Source organism: Podarcis liolepis (genome assembly GCF_965112155.1).
Source record: "Podarcis liolepis genome assembly, chromosome: 16".
Taxonomy (NCBI): domain Eukaryota; kingdom Metazoa; phylum Chordata; class Lepidosauria; order Squamata; family Lacertidae; genus Podarcis; species Podarcis liolepis.
Genome location: NC_139567.1, coordinates 3,376,246 through 3,394,013, shown reverse-complemented (window position 1 = coordinate 3,394,013; position 17,768 = coordinate 3,376,246). Strand labels below are relative to the sequence as shown.

At 44.6% G+C, this 17,768-nt stretch overlaps 1 protein-coding gene across 1 annotated transcript in view; it reads right to left on the bottom strand.

Annotated features, from left to right (window-relative positions):
* Positions 1–6,130: 6,130 nt before the first annotated feature.
* The window catches only part of ADAM28 (ADAM metallopeptidase domain 28), a 73,012-nt gene continuing 61,374 nt past the window's right edge, over positions 6,131–17,768 (bottom strand). Inside the window, exons 20-25 of the mRNA XM_083480430.1 lie at positions 17,249–17,345; positions 15,015–15,080; positions 14,069–14,125; positions 12,192–12,269; positions 11,351–11,419; positions 6,131–9,845 (exon numbers count right to left, since the gene is read on the bottom strand). Of these exons, the coding sequence (XP_083336556.1) occupies positions 9,813–9,845; positions 11,351–11,419; positions 12,192–12,269; positions 14,069–14,125; positions 15,015–15,080; positions 17,249–17,345 (400 nt within the window). The 3' untranslated portion in view covers positions 6,131–9,812. The remainder of the gene's footprint in view (positions 9,846–11,350; positions 11,420–12,191; positions 12,270–14,068; positions 14,126–15,014; positions 15,081–17,248; positions 17,346–17,768) is intronic.

The following is a 17,768-nucleotide window of genomic DNA, read 5'->3' as shown; positions in this document are numbered from 1 at the left end:
CTGCCTGAGGCTGGTGGCAGTTGTCGTTCAAAACATCTAGAGGGCACCAGGTTGGGAAGGCTGCCCTAGAACAGTTGTTGTTAGGGTTGTGCACACCCTCTTGACCTGATCTGGGTTCCAGTCCAGGACTTCAGGTTGACCCCAACCTGGGCCAATCCAGAGCTGACATGACTCAGATCCAGGCTTTGAACTGATTTGGGTAGTTGTGAGGATAAAAAAGAAGCACGTACCCTGAGAGGCTTTGAGAAAGGAAGGTAATAATCTGTGGTAGAGATTCCTGTCCAAACTACTAGAGGGATTGCTATGAAACTTGTTAGGAATCCGCCCCCTTCTATTACTCCCCCAAATCCCCACCTAGCTGAGGTGCAATTCACTTGACCTCAGAGCTTGCTTAACTCGTACTTGAATAAAAGCAAATGCTGATTGGGCATTTAGGAGTTTCTAATGATTCTCTACGTCTGGTAATAGCTTGGCATGCTGTGGGATGTGGGTAGAGGCAGAGGAAAGAAAATATGGCTCTATTAACCACACAACACTCAGAAGAGAGGGATTATTTTCCCTGTGCCCCTGCCTTGACAAGAAAGGGGCACCAGAGGGGGGCCCTTTCCAGTGGTGGTGACTGGTGTGCAAACTCCAGAGGAGTCCCCCCCTGTGTTGGTTGTCTCCTGTGTTACAGAGGGCATTTAGTGTTGTTGTTGGTCCCATGCTGTGGAAGACTCTTCCAGCAGAGATTAAGGATGTAGGAAGAGCCCATTGGATTCACTCAGTGGCCAACCAGAAGCCCATGGGAAGGACCTGAGAGCAGCAGCACTTTTCCCTCTTGTGATCTTCCACAGCTGGTATTCAGAATCTTATGATGCTGGAGGTAGCAAATAGGCATCAGGGTTAGGAGTCACTAAAAGCAGGCACCTTCACTTTCCACTTTCAAGTATTGCTTGTGGATCTCTTTATGCTTTGGAAGCTAATTTTTCCTTTTTTTCTCTGAATTAGCCTATTGCTTTAATGATTTTCTGTAAATATTAACACTGTTCTATGTTTTAATGCTGTATGCTGCACTGATATATTTTGACAATGGGAATATAGCATTACTTTTATAAGATAAATAAATAAATATGAAGATCCCAGGGTCAATCCCCATAATCTCTGTGCATTTTAAAAGCACATTACTTGGCTGGAGAGGGACATTAAAAAATTTAAATAACTGCAAATTTTGAAAGATGGCTGTCTTTCAGTTCTTGTATTGCCCTTCCAGGCCACTATATCTGACTCTTAGAACTCACATGCATTATTAGCCCTGCTTCACACCCCAAATGCTTTTGCCAGGCTGGAATGAATTGAACCCTGGTAATGCTTCTTGGTTGCCCAGACAGAGGGCAGAGGGACATCTGAGTGTATGTCAAAACCCCAACCTATTGTACAGAGGTAACTTTTTGTCAGAGGAGAGTGCCAGGGTCAGGTAAGTAATAACTCACATGATGCCAGTGAGGTTAACTCTTTATTCAAAGAAACAAAACAGTCCAGGCCTAATGAGCCCAGTAGCTCTCTACAGTAGATCTTGCTCCAATGAGGCAGTTGTGAGGACTGAAGGCCCCTGCCTTCCCACAGTTCCCTAAGTCTCCTCTTCTCTGAGGTCCTTCCCAAGCAACCTGGGACTCCTTCGTCTTCTCTCTTTCCTCCACCCTCTTCACTCCTCTTCTTGTTCTGGGAGACCAGTAGCGAGGGGACCTGGTCACAGCAGAAGGGGAAGGCTCCCTGGCTTCTTTAGCAGTCTGCCTGATCTCTGCCTCTTGGCTCCCCTCTTCTCCAGCCTCCACTTCTGCCTCTGGCTCTGGACTGCTTTCTGCCACAGCCTCTTCCTGCCCACTAAGCCCTGTTACCTCTTTAGCTTCCGACACCTCCTCTTCTCACTCTGACCACTCATCGTCATCCCACCACCAATCTCCTGGCTCCAAGCCGCCTTTCCTTGGGGCCTCCCCAGTTGCTGCCTCCCACCACTCTTCTGCCAATCCACGACACATTTACATCCATTGCTCCATCTATTTATGCATCTAGCCCTGTCCACCATTGGCAGGTGGTCCTCAAAAGTTGCCCAGAAGGTAACGTGGCCCTTGGCCTGAAAAAATATCCCCTGCAACATCGCATTCTTCCCTTCTGAACTCTGCAGTCAGTCAGATAGTCTGGAGCCCAGGTTAAGTTTCTGAAAAGATGCAAGATCACAGCTCCTTCTTTGCCCCGGTCTTCCTGCACGTATAATTCCTGTGGTGATGCATTATTGGAAGAAATGGGCTTTACCTATTGATTGCTTTTGGTGCCAGACTGTCTGAGACTTCTGTGCTCTTAGGTTAAAGCTGTCATGGTTAATGCACATGTCTCCAACAGGAAATGTACCAAGATTCATAATTAGTTAAGAGTAAGTGAAGTCTTGTCAGACAAGAGGCAGGCTGTTACTGTAATGCAAAACTGGTGTAGGTGGGTGAGATTCCTTGCAGGCTGTGTTGGTGTCATCCTCTTGCTCCACCTTGTGGTCATGATGCAGAAAAAGGTGAAATGTAGACACTAGAACAGGGGTAGGCAACCTAAGGCCCAAAGGCCAGATGTGGCCCAATCGCCTTCTAAATCCGGCCTGTGGACAGTCTGGGAATCTGTGCTTTTATATGAGCAGAATGTGTTCTTTTATTTAAAATGCATCTCTGGGTTATTTGTGGAGCCTGCCTGGTGTTTTTACATGAGTAGAATGTGTGCTTTTATTCAAATTGCATCTCTGGGTTATTTGTGGGGTATAGGAATTCATTCTCCCCCCCATCAAAATCTAGTCTGGCCCACCACATGGTCTGGCGGATGGTGGTCTGAGGGATGGTGGACCAATCCCCAAAGGTTGCTGACCCCTGCACTAGAACATGAGTAGGGAGCCTGTAGCCTCCAGATGTTGTTGAACTACAACACCTCTCAGCCCCAGACAGCATGTCCTATGATTCAGGATGATGGGAGTTGTGGTCCAGCAGCATCTGCATAACTGACTGAGAGCAGAGGGCTTCAGTTCTATGCTGTTGCTTGTCAAGAGCCTTCCAGGTGCCCAGGGTTCGGTTAAAGCTCATGGGATGCCATCAAGAGGTAATTCCTCCCATGGACTTTATCAGATCAGGAAGCTCGGGCAGCTGGGAAGGCTGCAGAGTAGTGGCAAAACATATGAAGATGCCTAAGGCAGGCCCACACAACATGTGACTTGCCAGGCTGAACAATCCCCACCAACCATGTCCTGTGGCCTGCCAGGGTCTTGGCACTTGGGCCCTCCCTTTCCCTTGCAGTCATAAAATCATAGAATCACGGAATTGTAGTGTTGGAAGGAATGCCAAGGGCCATCTAGTCCAACCCCTGCAATGCAGGAAACTTAGCTAAGCATCCATGACAGATGGCCATTCAGCTTTTGCTTAAAAACCTCCAAGTCTCTGGATGCCAACTGAAAAAAGTTTATTGAGCCTCTCTTGGCAGGATTCACATGGCTAGTGGGGAGCTCTGTTTAGCTACATCCATAAGAATATAAGAAGATGGTCCAGCGGCCAACCATGTACCTATGGGATGCCCCAAGCAGGAAGTGAGTGCAGCAGGGCTCTCCCCACCTGCAATTCCCAGTGACCAGTATTCTGCTTAGCAGGTCTGTGATCATATAATAACTGATTATTTGAGGTGGCATTCAGAGGCATGTTGCCTCCACAGTGGAAGTAGAAGATAGCCATTGTGATTAGTAGTCATTGGTAGCCTTATCCCCCATGGATCTGTCTAATGATCCATTTATAGACAATCCAAACTGGTGACTACATCTTGGTGGAACACATTCCATATAGTTTAGGTTTTTTCGTCTGTCCCGTGTCTTCTGCACTTCATGCTTCATTCCAGCATTTGAGTTGCTCACAGCTCTTTTCACCCAGAAGAAAAAGTAATATGAAAATGCTACATCTCTTTTTGGAATGTACCGGTAGTTGTAGATTTTAAACAGTAGATGTCAGGGCTGCTTTGCAGATACACAGGTGTACAGTTCTGAAGTACTGTTTTGACCTAAAGTCTAGGTGAGGCACAGCAGGGAACAGGAAAGCCCCACCCCCATCACTTTAATCTGGCCTTGCAGGAAAGGGGTGTGTGATTTTTGTTGGGACTGCAGTGCAGTGAGGAGAGTCCTGCCATCCCAATCCTGATCTCTTTCTCTCCCCCCCCCCATGTTGTTATTATTTAAGAGAGAGAGAGTTGTTCAGTACTGTGAGACATGTGTAATCTATTCTATTTTAACAAGGACAACACTGAATAATGGTTTCACCCTCTGCACTCTGTATTAGTAGTTGCTGTCCACTATACCACCTGAAGCAGGAATAGGGCCCTTTAGATGTCATTGGACTAAATATCCCATCATTCTTGAATATTGGCCAAGTTGGCTGCAGCTGATGGGAGCTTGAGTACCATCAAAATTTGAAAGATACTTGAAAGATTGCCCCACCCTCTATACACCCAACCAATCACTGTGTCCTGCAAGAGAAGACCTCATGCAGATGCCATCTCATCAGGGGAGACCATTCTGTGTGATGTATAAAGTGGGCCTTTAGTGTGGTGACACCCACCCTTTAGAACCCCTGCCCACTACGCATTCAACGGGCACCATTATCAGCACCATTTTGGGAACCTAATGAAGATCTTCCTTTTCCATCAAGTCTTTTAAGTGGACATTTTGTCCGTCTGAATCTGTGTTGAACTTGTTTGAATTGTTTTTTTAAATGGAATTGTTAAACATGTTTTATATATGTTGAAATGGTTTTAATTGTTCCATACACAGTTGTGCGTGGTGTGGAGAACATGGACAGTTAAGCATTTTCTCCCTCTCTCTTAACACTAGAACCTGGGGACACCCATTGAAGCTGATCAAGATCCAGGACACACAAAAGAAAGTGCATTGGATACTCCAGATACAAATTAAATTCGTTCTGGGGGTCCATCCACAGGGGCACCTTGCCCATAGAGGCTAGTGGTGTGGGGAGCCAGGGAAGAGGCGGAGGCTGGATGCGGTGGCTCCCAGCATCAGCTCGCCACCTTTGCCTGCCTCTGCCATGCCGCGCCAAAGCAGCGCCGTACCTGGAGCCTCCGCCTGCCATGGCCACCGCAGCACAAAGCGGCCAGCTGAGCCGGGAGGTGCTGCGCCCAGCCTCCACCAGAGGAGCCACCCTCCAGCCACTGCCCGCCTCCTCCAGCCTTGCTGGAGATCGACAACTCTGGGAAACGGGGGGGGGGGCAGAGGAAGCTTTGCACCATGGCACTGGATATGCTTAAGATGGCCCTGTCCATCTGCAACCCAAAAAGTCCATAGGCAGAGGTCCTCCTTCTGCACATGTGCGTAGCGCGATTCAGCATTTCTGCACATGCAGGTGTGGTGAAACATGGAAGTATACACTTCCGGGTTTGCTGCATTCGTAATCCGAAAGTTATGTATCCAGAGCGGTATGTAACTAGAGGGTCCACTGTACTTCTCCTACACAGTGTTTGGTTAAACTATGGGATTCACTCCCACAAGCAGTGATGGGCACCAACTTGGATGCTTTTAAAAGAGGATTAGACAAAATAATGGAGGGGAAGGCCATGTTCTGCCTCCACTGTCACAGCAATATGCTCAGAATCCCAAGTGGGAAGAGGGTTCTTCAGCCTAGTGAAAGCAGTGAGTGGGGGAATGCAGAGAGGAAGGATAGCACAATAGCATGACTCCCGTCTCACCCAGTGGCACACCCACCCAATGAGATCTTGTTCTGTGACAAATTAACAGCCTGGGCTGAGTTGTGTTTGTTCTGGAGCACCATAAGTCCTTCAAATCGCCACAATACAATAACACATTTGTATTTCACACCATTTGTTACATTACAAATGAAAACAAAATATAGAATGTTTTGTGTGTGTATGCACCCCCCCCCCCGTTAATTGTGCTGCTTTAAGGGTCAATATTAATTTTATTTTTCATGCTTAAGGTTTTGTTTTGACATTCTGCAATGTTCTCTATTTGCCATGCTGAGATAGGGTCATAAACCTAGACATTTTTCAGAAATGTAAATTGGCACAGAAGCAATTTAAACAAAATAAAATGATGGATAAATAGACAAGATACTCTACTGCAGGGGTTTTGTCTCCCCCGGAAAAGTTTAGACTTTATATAATAACATTTTAAATACAGATATATTTGTAAATACACTTTCTCCATAGATAACAATATAACATTTCAAAATCTCCATTCACCAGATGCAAAATCACTTAAAAAGTAAAGGTAAAGGGACCCCTGACCATTAGGTCCAGTCGTGACCGACTCTGGGGTTGCAGCACTCATCTCGCTTTATAGGCCGAGGGAGCCGGCGTACAGCTCCCTCATGTGGCCAGCATGACTAAGCCGCTTCTAGCGAACCAGAGCAGCACACGGAAACGCCGTTTACCTTCCCGTCGGAGCGGTACCTATTTATCTACTTGCACTTTGATGTGCTTTCGAACTGCTAGGTTGGCAGGAGCAGGGACCGAGCAATGGGAGCTCACCCCGTCGCGGGGATTTGAACCGCTGACCTTCTGATCGGCAAGTCCTAGGCTCTGTGGTTTAACCTACAGCGCCACCCACATCCTGCAAAATCACTTACAGTACATTAAAAAAATAGCTCCACCAAGGTGGGGTGGGGAAACACAGCACAGAAGAAATAATCAATAGAAAACTCATGGCTGGAGAAAAGTGATATGAGCTAGCAAGAAACTTTCTTGACCTGCCCCCTTTGAAATGCATGGAGGATGCATCTGAGAGTACAACTGCAGAAGATTCCATATATGCTGCTAAAGACAGTGGGTCTGCTCCATACCCTCCATGAGCTCTTTTCCTGCCAGGAATGTGTCCTTGACTGAAAAACAAGAGGCAACTGATTGGTAATGCTGTGTCATCAGCAAAGGCAGCAGGGATGCTGTCCCCAGACACCTGAGCTTTAAAAGCAGAGTAGAGAGTTGACAGGGCGGTGGCTTTATCTTTATATTTAAACATTATCACTCTCTAAAAATGTGACTTGTATCTGAAATTTGGCAATCTTCTATCTGTGTATCTGGCTCATAGGCAGGGACAGCCGCAAGGGAGAGATGGTGATGCCCAATGATTCCTTTAGCCCTGCTTTCCCTCTTCTTGCCTGCCTGCTCCTTCTCCTCAGGCCAAGAGACCTGATCTCTAAGGCTTAATGTCCACAAGCAGTGGGATGAGGTGGTAGAGCCCTGAAGGGGATGGCAGAATAGATGGGACTACTTGAGGCTGAAGGTGGGAGGCAGGTGCCATTTGAGTGTGTTCCCCATGTCGAAGCACTCCCTGCAAGCAGAAAAGCAGCACACCCGGGGAAATGTTGTGGCCAGCTTGTCTCTTTGCTTTATTTGCTCTACTTGCAGGGAATCACTCTCTTTCTCAAACACACTCGCCACTCTATTACCTCTGAGCTAAGCAGTGGGGATACTAAGATTAGAAGGGGCTACGGGGGGAGTTGGTAACATGGTGTCATGTGCAAGGCTAAAATTTTCTGTCCCCCAAATGGATCTTCTCAGTTTTGTGCCCTGTCTGCTCAGTGCCTTGTGGGGAGGAACTGTCCGCACAACCCTGAATCTGGCGCTGGCTGCAGAGGGAAAAAAGCAGCAGCGACGGTTAACTCCTTCCCCACTGCTGCTGCTGCTTTTCCATAAATGCTCACCATGACTCCACATTCACAACTCTTGTATTTAAGGCCCAAACTCTGGTTGCATCTGAACTACTGATAAATAAAGACCATCTTACAGCTCTCTGTATGCACAGTATTCTGATTGTACTCTTTGCCTGGTGACAAGCACTGTGCTCAGTTTTGAAGACTGTATCAGAAATACGGTATTTTGAGGTCTTATCTGTGCTGTGAATGTAACAAAATACATGAAGAGGTGGTTGAGAATGCTGGTCCACGAAGAGACACGTGCTATGGATTTTTGATTCTGTGCCTTGCGTGGTATCCTTTAATTTCACAGATTACTCTTTCGACCTGATCTTCCTTCAGAGAGCTCTGTACAGCTTACGGGTCAAGGAATCTAGGTGAGCTTTCCACTTAGGCAATTTAGACTGTTCCCTGGTTTTACGTTGTAATGTGCTTACTTCAAAATGTGGTTAAACCAGCCCTTCTGGAGTCATGTTCATTCTGCTGAGTCAAACCCCCGTCACCTGCCCTAAAGTCCTGCTCTGGTGGCATTTCTGTTCCAGCCAGCCCCGAGTTCTGCTCTTTCCAAATTCCAATTTAACCAGAGAAAAATCTGTAATTAATTTCAGAATCAAACCACACCATTTGTTTTGGTTCATATGCATCTTCTGTCTACCACTTTTCTGGTCCCGATGTGCATATCTCTCAGTAAAACACTTCAGAAAAGCAATCCTGATATGACCCCATCCCTCACTACAATGCAGGGTGTGTTACTGATGCATGCATGGATCCCAAGGAATCCTGATGCAACTGTGCATATGATCACATCATGCTTTCTTTGGTGATGCAGAGGGAAGGAGACATGAATTAACTGAAAAGTAAGCAAACTGTGGGCACACAGTGTTCCGTGTGAGGAGAGAGCAAGCAATGGAGAATCCTTATCAAAAACAGTGAAAGGTAATTCTTCTGACCTAACAAGTCTATACTTCTAGTTGTGTTGGTGTACCTGTTTTTTTTAAATATTGCACGAAGTACATTGGATCCCATTGCTCCCCCGCTAATTTCTACAGTAATCATTTCACTACTGACCTTTTCATAGAGTTAACCCAAAAAGAAAGAATATACTGTTGTATTCCAACTTATTTCACAGCCACATACAAATCAGGTGCTTAAAGCATATGTGAGCATTTGAATAGTAGTGTTTCTTAAGTTTACACTCTATGATAAATAAACTATTTAAAATGGAACTCTAGTCTAAGCAAGTGCTAACAAGGATGCCTTCTATCATTTAGGGTTGCCAACTGCCCTGCTCCTCTGCCTTTAACAGCAGCTTGGATGGAAAGAATCAGCATTTGAGAGAGAAACACAGTCACCTGCACATATCTGCAGTTCAAGCTGTTGTTAAATGCACAGGAGCAGTGCTGGTAAAAGAAGCTGGCAACACTAGTACCATTGCACATTATGGAAGCTGTTTTGCAGTAAATGTGTGAAGCACAAGAGATTTGGAGTCTGAGCATCCTGAGAAAATGAAGGTTTGTGGATGCATCAAGGTGGAGAGAAGGGTCAAACAGTTTGACTTTTCCCCATTTTAATAGCCTGCATTGCTTTGAGGGATTGTTCAAGGCATGGTGGTATGCTCTCACTCCATGAAAATAAGATGAGCAGTTCAGTAGTCAGGGAAAAATCCCACTCCTAATCCCATAAAGCTTTGAGCAGCCTCCAAAAACCTCAGGTCTTGTCCACAGGTGGCAGTGATGGGCGATCACAACTGGCATGGAGACCACTGGCCCAGAAAGAAACTTCATTGCTTAAAACTACGTGGCTCAGTTCACCGTTTCTTTTGTACCAGGATCTCCTAAATCATGATTCTATCACTACGGATACATTGCAAAATGCTTGAATATTGCACCTTTCAGTTACTTGCTGAAGAGTCAGGAGGGTTGCAGGCAACAATACTCTGAACACAAATACTTCAGTTCCTTTTGCAGACAAAACCATTAGACCTTTTAAAACAAAGCTTGTTCTGTTTTCTTCACAGATGGAGAAGCCATGGGGATTGGTGATGGGGGGGGAGGTTCCTTGAAACTGGAGAACAGTATTTGGTTTGGTCCTTCATTTGCTTCATATCTTGGGGTTACCTGGGGGCTTCAATGCCTAAGACAAAAGCAAAGGGATGCTGAAGTCAGAGAAAAGAAAAAGTTTCCCAAGTTTCTCCATGTCGCAGTCCTAAGCACACTACCTATTTTTTTTAGCTATTTTAGTTTGATTAAGCTAGTTATACAAAAATGGAGGTGCTCAAGACAGCTTGCATAAAAGCCCAATAAAAGCAATAATAAAATCATTATACATACAAATTGATAAGAAGTGTGAAAATAGCATCTTAAAAACAAAAAACAAAAAATGAAACTCCTCCATCATATTTCTCTGGCTACGTAGATTGATATATGCTCTTCACCTTTGCTTTGATATATTTGTACACACATGCAGATCCCACAGATTCAGCTATCCAGACGGAAAGCACCTTTTACTTCCTTGTTTGCCTTTTGTTGGTTAGCTGAGGAATGGAGGGAGGGAGGGGTAGTGATAAGACAAATTAGTGAGCCTTTTTTCTAGGCTTTCCCAGGTTTTCTTGGCTTTGGGGGGCAGGGTCAAAATTCCATGGTCAGGAACACATTAGAAATTTCCCCATAGGTATACGTAGAAATGATGGGGCGCGGGTGGCGCTGTGGGTTAATCCCCGCGACGGGGTGAACTCCCGTTGCTCAGTCCCTGCTCCTGCCAACCTAGCACTTCGAAAGCACATCAAAGTGCTTCCCGCTCTGGCGGGAAGGTAAATGGCATTTCCGTGTGCTGCTCTGGTTCACCAGAAGCGGCTTAGTCATGCTGGCCACACAACCCGGAAGCTGTATGCCGGCTCCCTCGGCCAGTAAAGCGAGATGAGCACCGCAACCCCAGAGGTGGCCACAACTGGACCTAATGCTCAGGGGTCCCTTTACCTTTATACGTAGAAATACTGGACTCATGTAAACACTTGCAGACTGAATGATTTGTAGGAAACACATTGTGCTCAGTAAGTGGGGCCTGTATGTATGTATACATCTCCACCATCCATTTTTGTGGTGTGCCACATCCTCAAATTATTCCTGCCTTTCTCCCTTGAAGAAGAGGTAGGGATGGTCACAAACTTGGATGGCTTTAAAAGAAAACTAGACAGCTATTAGCCACAACGGCTGTGTCCTATGCACACTGTTGGGGCCCCATGGCTCTCAACAACATCTGCTGGGAATTGCAGTGGGGGGAGCACGGTTGTGCTCAGGTTCCGCTTGCAGGCCTGCATAGCTTGCCCTACGCTCCCCAAATGGCTTCCTTCCCTCACGTTTTTTGCCTCAGAGAACAAAAGGTTATGGTTGAGCACATTGCCACAGGAATGAAGAAAATGGCTGCTGGGTCTTCCCCTGAGAGATGAGGCCACAGGGTCCTTCTTGCCCAGCATGCTGTCCTTGCAGTGGCCAAGCTAGGGGACGCCCAGAAGCAGGGCCTGAGCACAACAGCACACTCCCAACCTGCTGCTCCCAGCAGCCATCATTCAAAGACCTCCTGCCTCCAACAGCGGGCGATAGGACACTCTGCAGCTCAGTATCTTCCTTGGGGCTCCTTACCTGGGGCGGAGGTGGAGGAGCTGTCTTACGCTTGAAATGGGGAGAAGGAGTTGCCGTCATTGCTGCTGCCTGTAAGAGAAGTGCCACATTTTCCTGATCAGATGTCAGTCACCCCCTTTTCTCTCTTCAACACAACCAACCCACCCAGGAAGCTTATTTGGAGCTTATTTGAAAATTCCAATTCCAATTAATATAACGCTATGAATAAATAAATATGATATTAATCATAATGAAGATTTATCCTGCCTTCTGCAAAAGTGCACAAAATCAGCACAGTACAAAATAAGGTAAAAACAAACGACAGTCTTAAAAGCAGTGGGTGAGGATGATTTGCATTTCTTAGAAACTTTATTTAAAAGTGGTGTATATACAATACCAGTCATACTTAGAGAAGACCCATTGAAGTTAATGGATGTGGCTAACTTAGGTTCATTAATTTCAGTGAGTCTACCCTGAATAAAACTTAGTTGGATGCAACCCAAAATCTCAAGGAGATTTACAACCAATTCACATTCAAAAAGCAGGGTGGGGTGGGAGGCATAGGACTGCAGGCTCCACCTGTAATCTGTCTGAATTTTTTCCTGTCAACCTTTACCAAGGTTCCCCCTTAACCAGGATTTGAAATCAGGATTTGAGGCTGCTTCTGTAGTTAACAGAGGGCCTCATTAACCTTGGGGGTAATGGCATCTGAACTACCTCTGCCATTTTTTCTAACTGCAGCCTCTCTCTCTGGGAAAAAGTGAAAATGGACAACTAGTTGACTGAAGAAGATTCACACTGGTGATAGTTGCACCAGCATTCAGTTAGAAAGGAGAGAGAAAATCCTGAAGCAATTACTTACTGCATTGCTGTTGACAGAAGAAAACCCTGTCTTGGCAGTTGGAATTGGAGGTGGAGGAATGTTTGGCTTTACAATTGGCTGGAAGAAAAGAAAACAGGAGATTATCTAAAACATTTCCGCATAGTAAGCAACAAAGATATCAAGACAGCAGGCAAGGATATCTGAAGAAGGCACAATTTGTTAGGGGACAGAAAACCAGGCAGGAGCGGTGCTTTCTGCGTTTTGCTCATACTCAGAATTTGACTCAGCTGTCTGCAGCAATTGCCAGCTAAGTGCGCTTGTTGTCAGGGCTTATGTGTGCAACATAGACTTATACCAATTTAACATTCATTTCCTTTTCTCTGGAAACAGCAGTTCTTTTAGGAGAGGGCACTCTTCACAGAGAATTCTCAGCAATCTCCCCAAACAACAATGCCCTGGATTCTTTGCAGTAAGCTGTAACAATTAAATCTGTATAAAACCAGAGGTGGGTTTAGGGGAGCACAGCTGGTTCAGTCACACTGGGCACAGAGCCTCGGGGACACCATAGGGGATGCTGAAACTATGATTTAGAATAGAGTGCAAGATGCCAGGGACACTGAACGTTTGCGTCACACAGGGCGCTGCTGAATTTGACACCCCAAGATCCGCCACAGGTAAAACCTATATAGATTGGTGGTGTAGATGTGTGATGAAAGGGACTACTCAAAGGGACTACTACTGTGTGCTGGCCATGCAACAAGCTATGTGAACTCTACCATAAGAAAACCTTCGCTGAAGCAAGCCATGCCCACTCACCAGATGGCATATAACTACTGGAGTGAAGGAGGTAAAACCTAAGCTGCCAAGGAACAATCATGAGCACAGGAATGTGTTCCCAATTTTTCCTTGGCAATAACTGTTTAAATTCAGCACCGGGTACAAGTCTTGCTGCTTTCCAGCAGGCTCACCTGATGTCCTATGCTGGCAGGTGACTGACAGGTGCATGGAGCTACCCACCAATCACAGTGGCCTGTGGAGGAGTGGCTCTAGTTGATCTGGCTCACTGGACAAAAGTGGTTCCCCAGCCTTTGTATAGACAATACTGGGCTGCAGGGACCAATGGGCTAACTCAGGGTGAAATGGCTTTGGAAGTCCAACTCATTGTTTTATTCATCTAGACAAGCATCCCACAATCATGTAAAAAGGTAAACGGCCCCTGGATGGTTAAATCCAGTCAAATTCAACTATGGGGTGCGGTTTTCATCTCTGCTTTCAGGCCAAGGGAGCTGGCGTTTGTCCGCAGACAGCTTTCTGGGTCATGTGACCAGCATGACTAAACTGCATCTGGTGCAATGGGACACTGTGACGAAAGCCAGAGTGCTCACAGAAATGCCATTTAGCAGTACCTATTTATCTATTTGTGCTGGCATGCTTTTGAACTGCTACATTGGCAGGAGCTGGGACAGAGCAACAGGAGCTCACCCCGTCATGCAGATTCAAACTGCCAACCTCATGATCAGCAAGCTCAAGACCACAGTGCCACCTGCATCCCTTTTAGGCTCATAGAATCGTCGTAGAATTGGAAGGCACCCAAAAAGTCATATAGTCCAACCCTCGAATAAATGGAATAAATAAATTGGATGGAAGAAACTGCTGATTCAATATACTCTATTTGTCAGCCAGTTAAAACATGCCCATTTGTTTCCTTGACCTCAAAAACATGGGATTTAACACCCTATTCACTCTTCTATGGATTGAGATATGGAAGCTGAGAAATGGTGTCATATGATCCCCCTGGAACTCCAATGCAACACCAGTGGTCAATATTACTGGGGAAATAATAGCACTCTTGATTCAGCTCCCCCCCCCCCCCCACACTCCAGAAGGATCCTTCTTGGGCTCATTTAGGAACTTACCATTCTGGCATTTTGATACATGGTTGATATGTGGTTGCACGGTTCATCTGGAATTTGCTGAGGAATTATAGGAAGCAACATTTGATTAGTGTTTCTATAAAGCGGAATTGTTGAATACAGTTTCATGCCACCTGATTTTCTAGAAACCCCAACAAATCACAAAGACACACGTTTCAACATTCCCCAGGTTAAAAGAACAAAATTTTCCATGAACATGAAAAACACCATGCTGGAGAGGAAGGTTTTTGCCTCAAGTTTATCTGTGACATGTTATATTTTTTTGTGTGGTTGTGTGTGTGTTTTAAAGTAACTAACATAATAGTACACATGTTTACTCTAAAACAAGTCACATTAAATGCAGTGGAATTTACTTCTGACCAGAAATGCATACAATTGTATTGCGGATTTTTGACATCGTTTTCATTCTTTTTTTAAGCATTGCCATTAGTATAAATATATTTCCTTGTCAGAATGATGGGATCTAATTGTGTAGATTGCATATTGCATTACATTTGCTGGGTTTTTTTTTTTAGATTTTACTGTTACTAGGAGGAAAGGATGGTACCATCTAATCTGGGTCAGAGACAATTTAGCAGGCTTTCTGTTCCAACCCCTTTGTGCATTTAATCTGGTGAATTTTCTTTTTAGAAACCCACATGAAAACGTGTACTTCAATGCGTATTTTTGAACATTTTTTCAAAGGATGCATTTCTAAATGTATTTTATTTTATCACAAAATATGCACATTTGCACATTCTTGAGCAAAATTCAGAGAAGTGTAAAATACAAAGAACAACTGTATTCTGATATGTGAATTAATCTAGCTGGTGCTGATTGGTCAGTTCAGGCTGCAATTCACAAACAATGAATTCCAGAAGCATTCTAGTTTCCAGTGTTGTTGTGGTCCATATTTTAAGGAATAACTATTTCATTTAATATTACTTACAACAGAAACTGGTGGTTTGTTTGCTTGGGGTGGAGGTGGAGGGAGCAGAACTCTGGAAGAAGTGACCTAAAAGCAGCAAACAGCTTTTAAAACAGTGTGCCAGCTCTGCTTTTCAAAACAACAATGAGGTATCCTCAGTTGTCACATGAATCTCACACATTACACAAGCATGCTAGAGACGCATATAGACGGTAATTTCAGGACTGAAGGTAGACGTGCAAGTGCTACAGTCAATGAGTTGTATCAAATTAAAACAAACTCAGAGCAGATCCACTGAAATCAGTGGATGGTTAAACAGGTCGTGTCCATTGATTTCAGTGGGTCTACTCTCAGTGTGACTTAGTTGGATACAAATCAGAGATATTTCAGTAGAAAATTAAAACATATACAAGATAAACACAGTGAGGTAGGGCAAGACTCACCCTTTATATTTGTGTTGTTGGGTGAACATCTTAGGATATTTTATATGGTACATTGTTTTATGTTTTCTGGTTTTTAATTGGTTTTATTTTTGTATTATATCTTGTTAATTCACTTTGAGACTTTTTAGTGTAAAATGACTAACAAACAAAATAAAGAATGAAATAAATGCACCATGCTAGGGGCTCAGTTTTGGAGTTGCTGAGAACTTGAGCATTGCATAGCTATATAGCAGGGTAAGGAACCTCTGGTTCATGAGCCAATCTGGGCTCATCACCCTTCTCTATTTGACCCATAAGCCATACTGGCCCGCCCTATACCTGATGTCATACAGGTAAGGGCGGTGCTTTGCCAAAGCCCACTGGAGCAAAGTGTCCTCGCTCCAAATCCCATGACATCATGAAATTGAAAGGTGGGTAGCTTCACCCGCCTATCAAATTTGGCCAGTATGGTGGATCCTGATAAGGATTTGGACCATGGAACCAAAACAGTTCTGGTATATAGCATGGGGTGGATTCCCTGGAGTGGGAAAATTAAAAAAAAAAAAAAAAGATTGCTTTCCTTTCACTTGAATTATTCTTGCATACTGCCAGGAGAGGGTGTTATTTTCGCTCCATAAGACACACTTTTTTTCTTCCTAAAAAGTAAGAGGAAATGTCTGTGCATCTTATGAAGCGAATGTGTGGTCCCTGGAGCTGAATTGCCCAGGGGCAAAAAGCAGATCATGCTTCCCCCCTTTTTTTTAAAGAGGGAAGTGGGTGTTGAAACAAAGCCGCTGATTGTTTGCCAATCGGGGAGAGAGCTAAGGGACGCTAGAGATAAAGGAGGCTGCCTGGGAGGAGGGAGGTAAAGACAGCAAACTTGCAAAGGGGGGAAACAGGAAGACTAAAGCAATTAGGAGAGAAATTAGAAGAAAAGGAGGAGCAAAAAACTGCTCCAGCTAAGGAAAAGACACTAAGGCAAACAAGAGGGAAGGGAGTGTTGAAAGGAAGCAGCTGATCAGTGGGATTGGGAGAGAGATAAGGGAAGTTAGTGGAGGCTGCCTGGGAGAGGGGAGGTAAAACCCCATGGATCCTCAGGATTTTACATTGGGTCACCCCAAATTCACCATCAGATCACATAGCATGTCCATGGCTACAGCCTGCATTAAAAAAAATCCACGAATCCACTGTTTCCTGGGGCCGCAATGGTGCAAAAATGTGTTTACAAAGCATGGATCCACATGGATCCTCAGGATTTTTGCATTGGGTCACCCCAAATTCACCATCAGATCACATGTCTGTGGCCACAGCATGAACCACAAAAATCATACATCCACTGTTTCGTTCAGAATATTTTTTTCTTGTTTTCCTCTCCTAAAAACTAGGTGCGTCTTATGGAGTGGAAAATGCGGTAAATTGACAGCATGCTCACTCACATCCCTAATCCTCCTCTTCTTGATACTTACTGTAACCCATTAAAGGCTTCTTAGTTCAATTTTATCTCCCTGTCTGCCATCTTCAGCTTCCTCACTATTTTGTATATCCTGGAAACTTACAATTCCTTGTAAGGGTGTTTTTTTGTCGTTTTCTTTAAAAAATATTGTTCATTTATTTTACAAACTTAGGAACCTAGGTTGCCTAGGAAGTACTCTAATTATGTAGAAATTTTGTGTAGCCCAATTTTACTTCCAAACTGACAACAACTCAGCCACCTGAGGGCCAGTATTATTGGGAAGAATGTTTATGATAACCTTGTTCAAAGTGAATGGACTGCAAATGGTACAGGATCATTGCTTTTGCCCAGATGTTTAAACAGTTTGTGTTGCTTCTCACCTCTGGAGGGCCAGGCACAGGGCCAAGATGCTGTCTTCTCTTCTGATCTTGACCTGAGAAGGCATGGTTTGTGGATCCAGCCACACTCTTGTGGGTGCTATCAAAAAACAGTAAATATTAGCATGCGGATTGAATTCATAACTTAGAACATCTGTGTTCTGTACCCAGAAATGTAGAAGTCTTGGTCAAACAATATAGGATGCAGAAGAGACAGAGAATGGAGACCTTCACTGTCTCTCCTGAATCATATATTGTTTGGTCCAGAATAATAATAATAATAATATCCCGTCCTTCTTTCCAAAGGAACACAGTGCTCTTGGAGGGGAATCTCTGGATTTTGCCATTGAAGCATAGGGGAAATGAGGTATACCTGATCAGGAGGACTGATTCCAGAAGAGCTTGTTGTCTAGCTCTACAGTATTTTAAAGGAAACCAAACTGGTTTCAGACTTATATGCGAATTGGAATACACATATGAATTCTCCGCTTTGAATTTTGCCTTGCCGTTTTGGTACAAAATA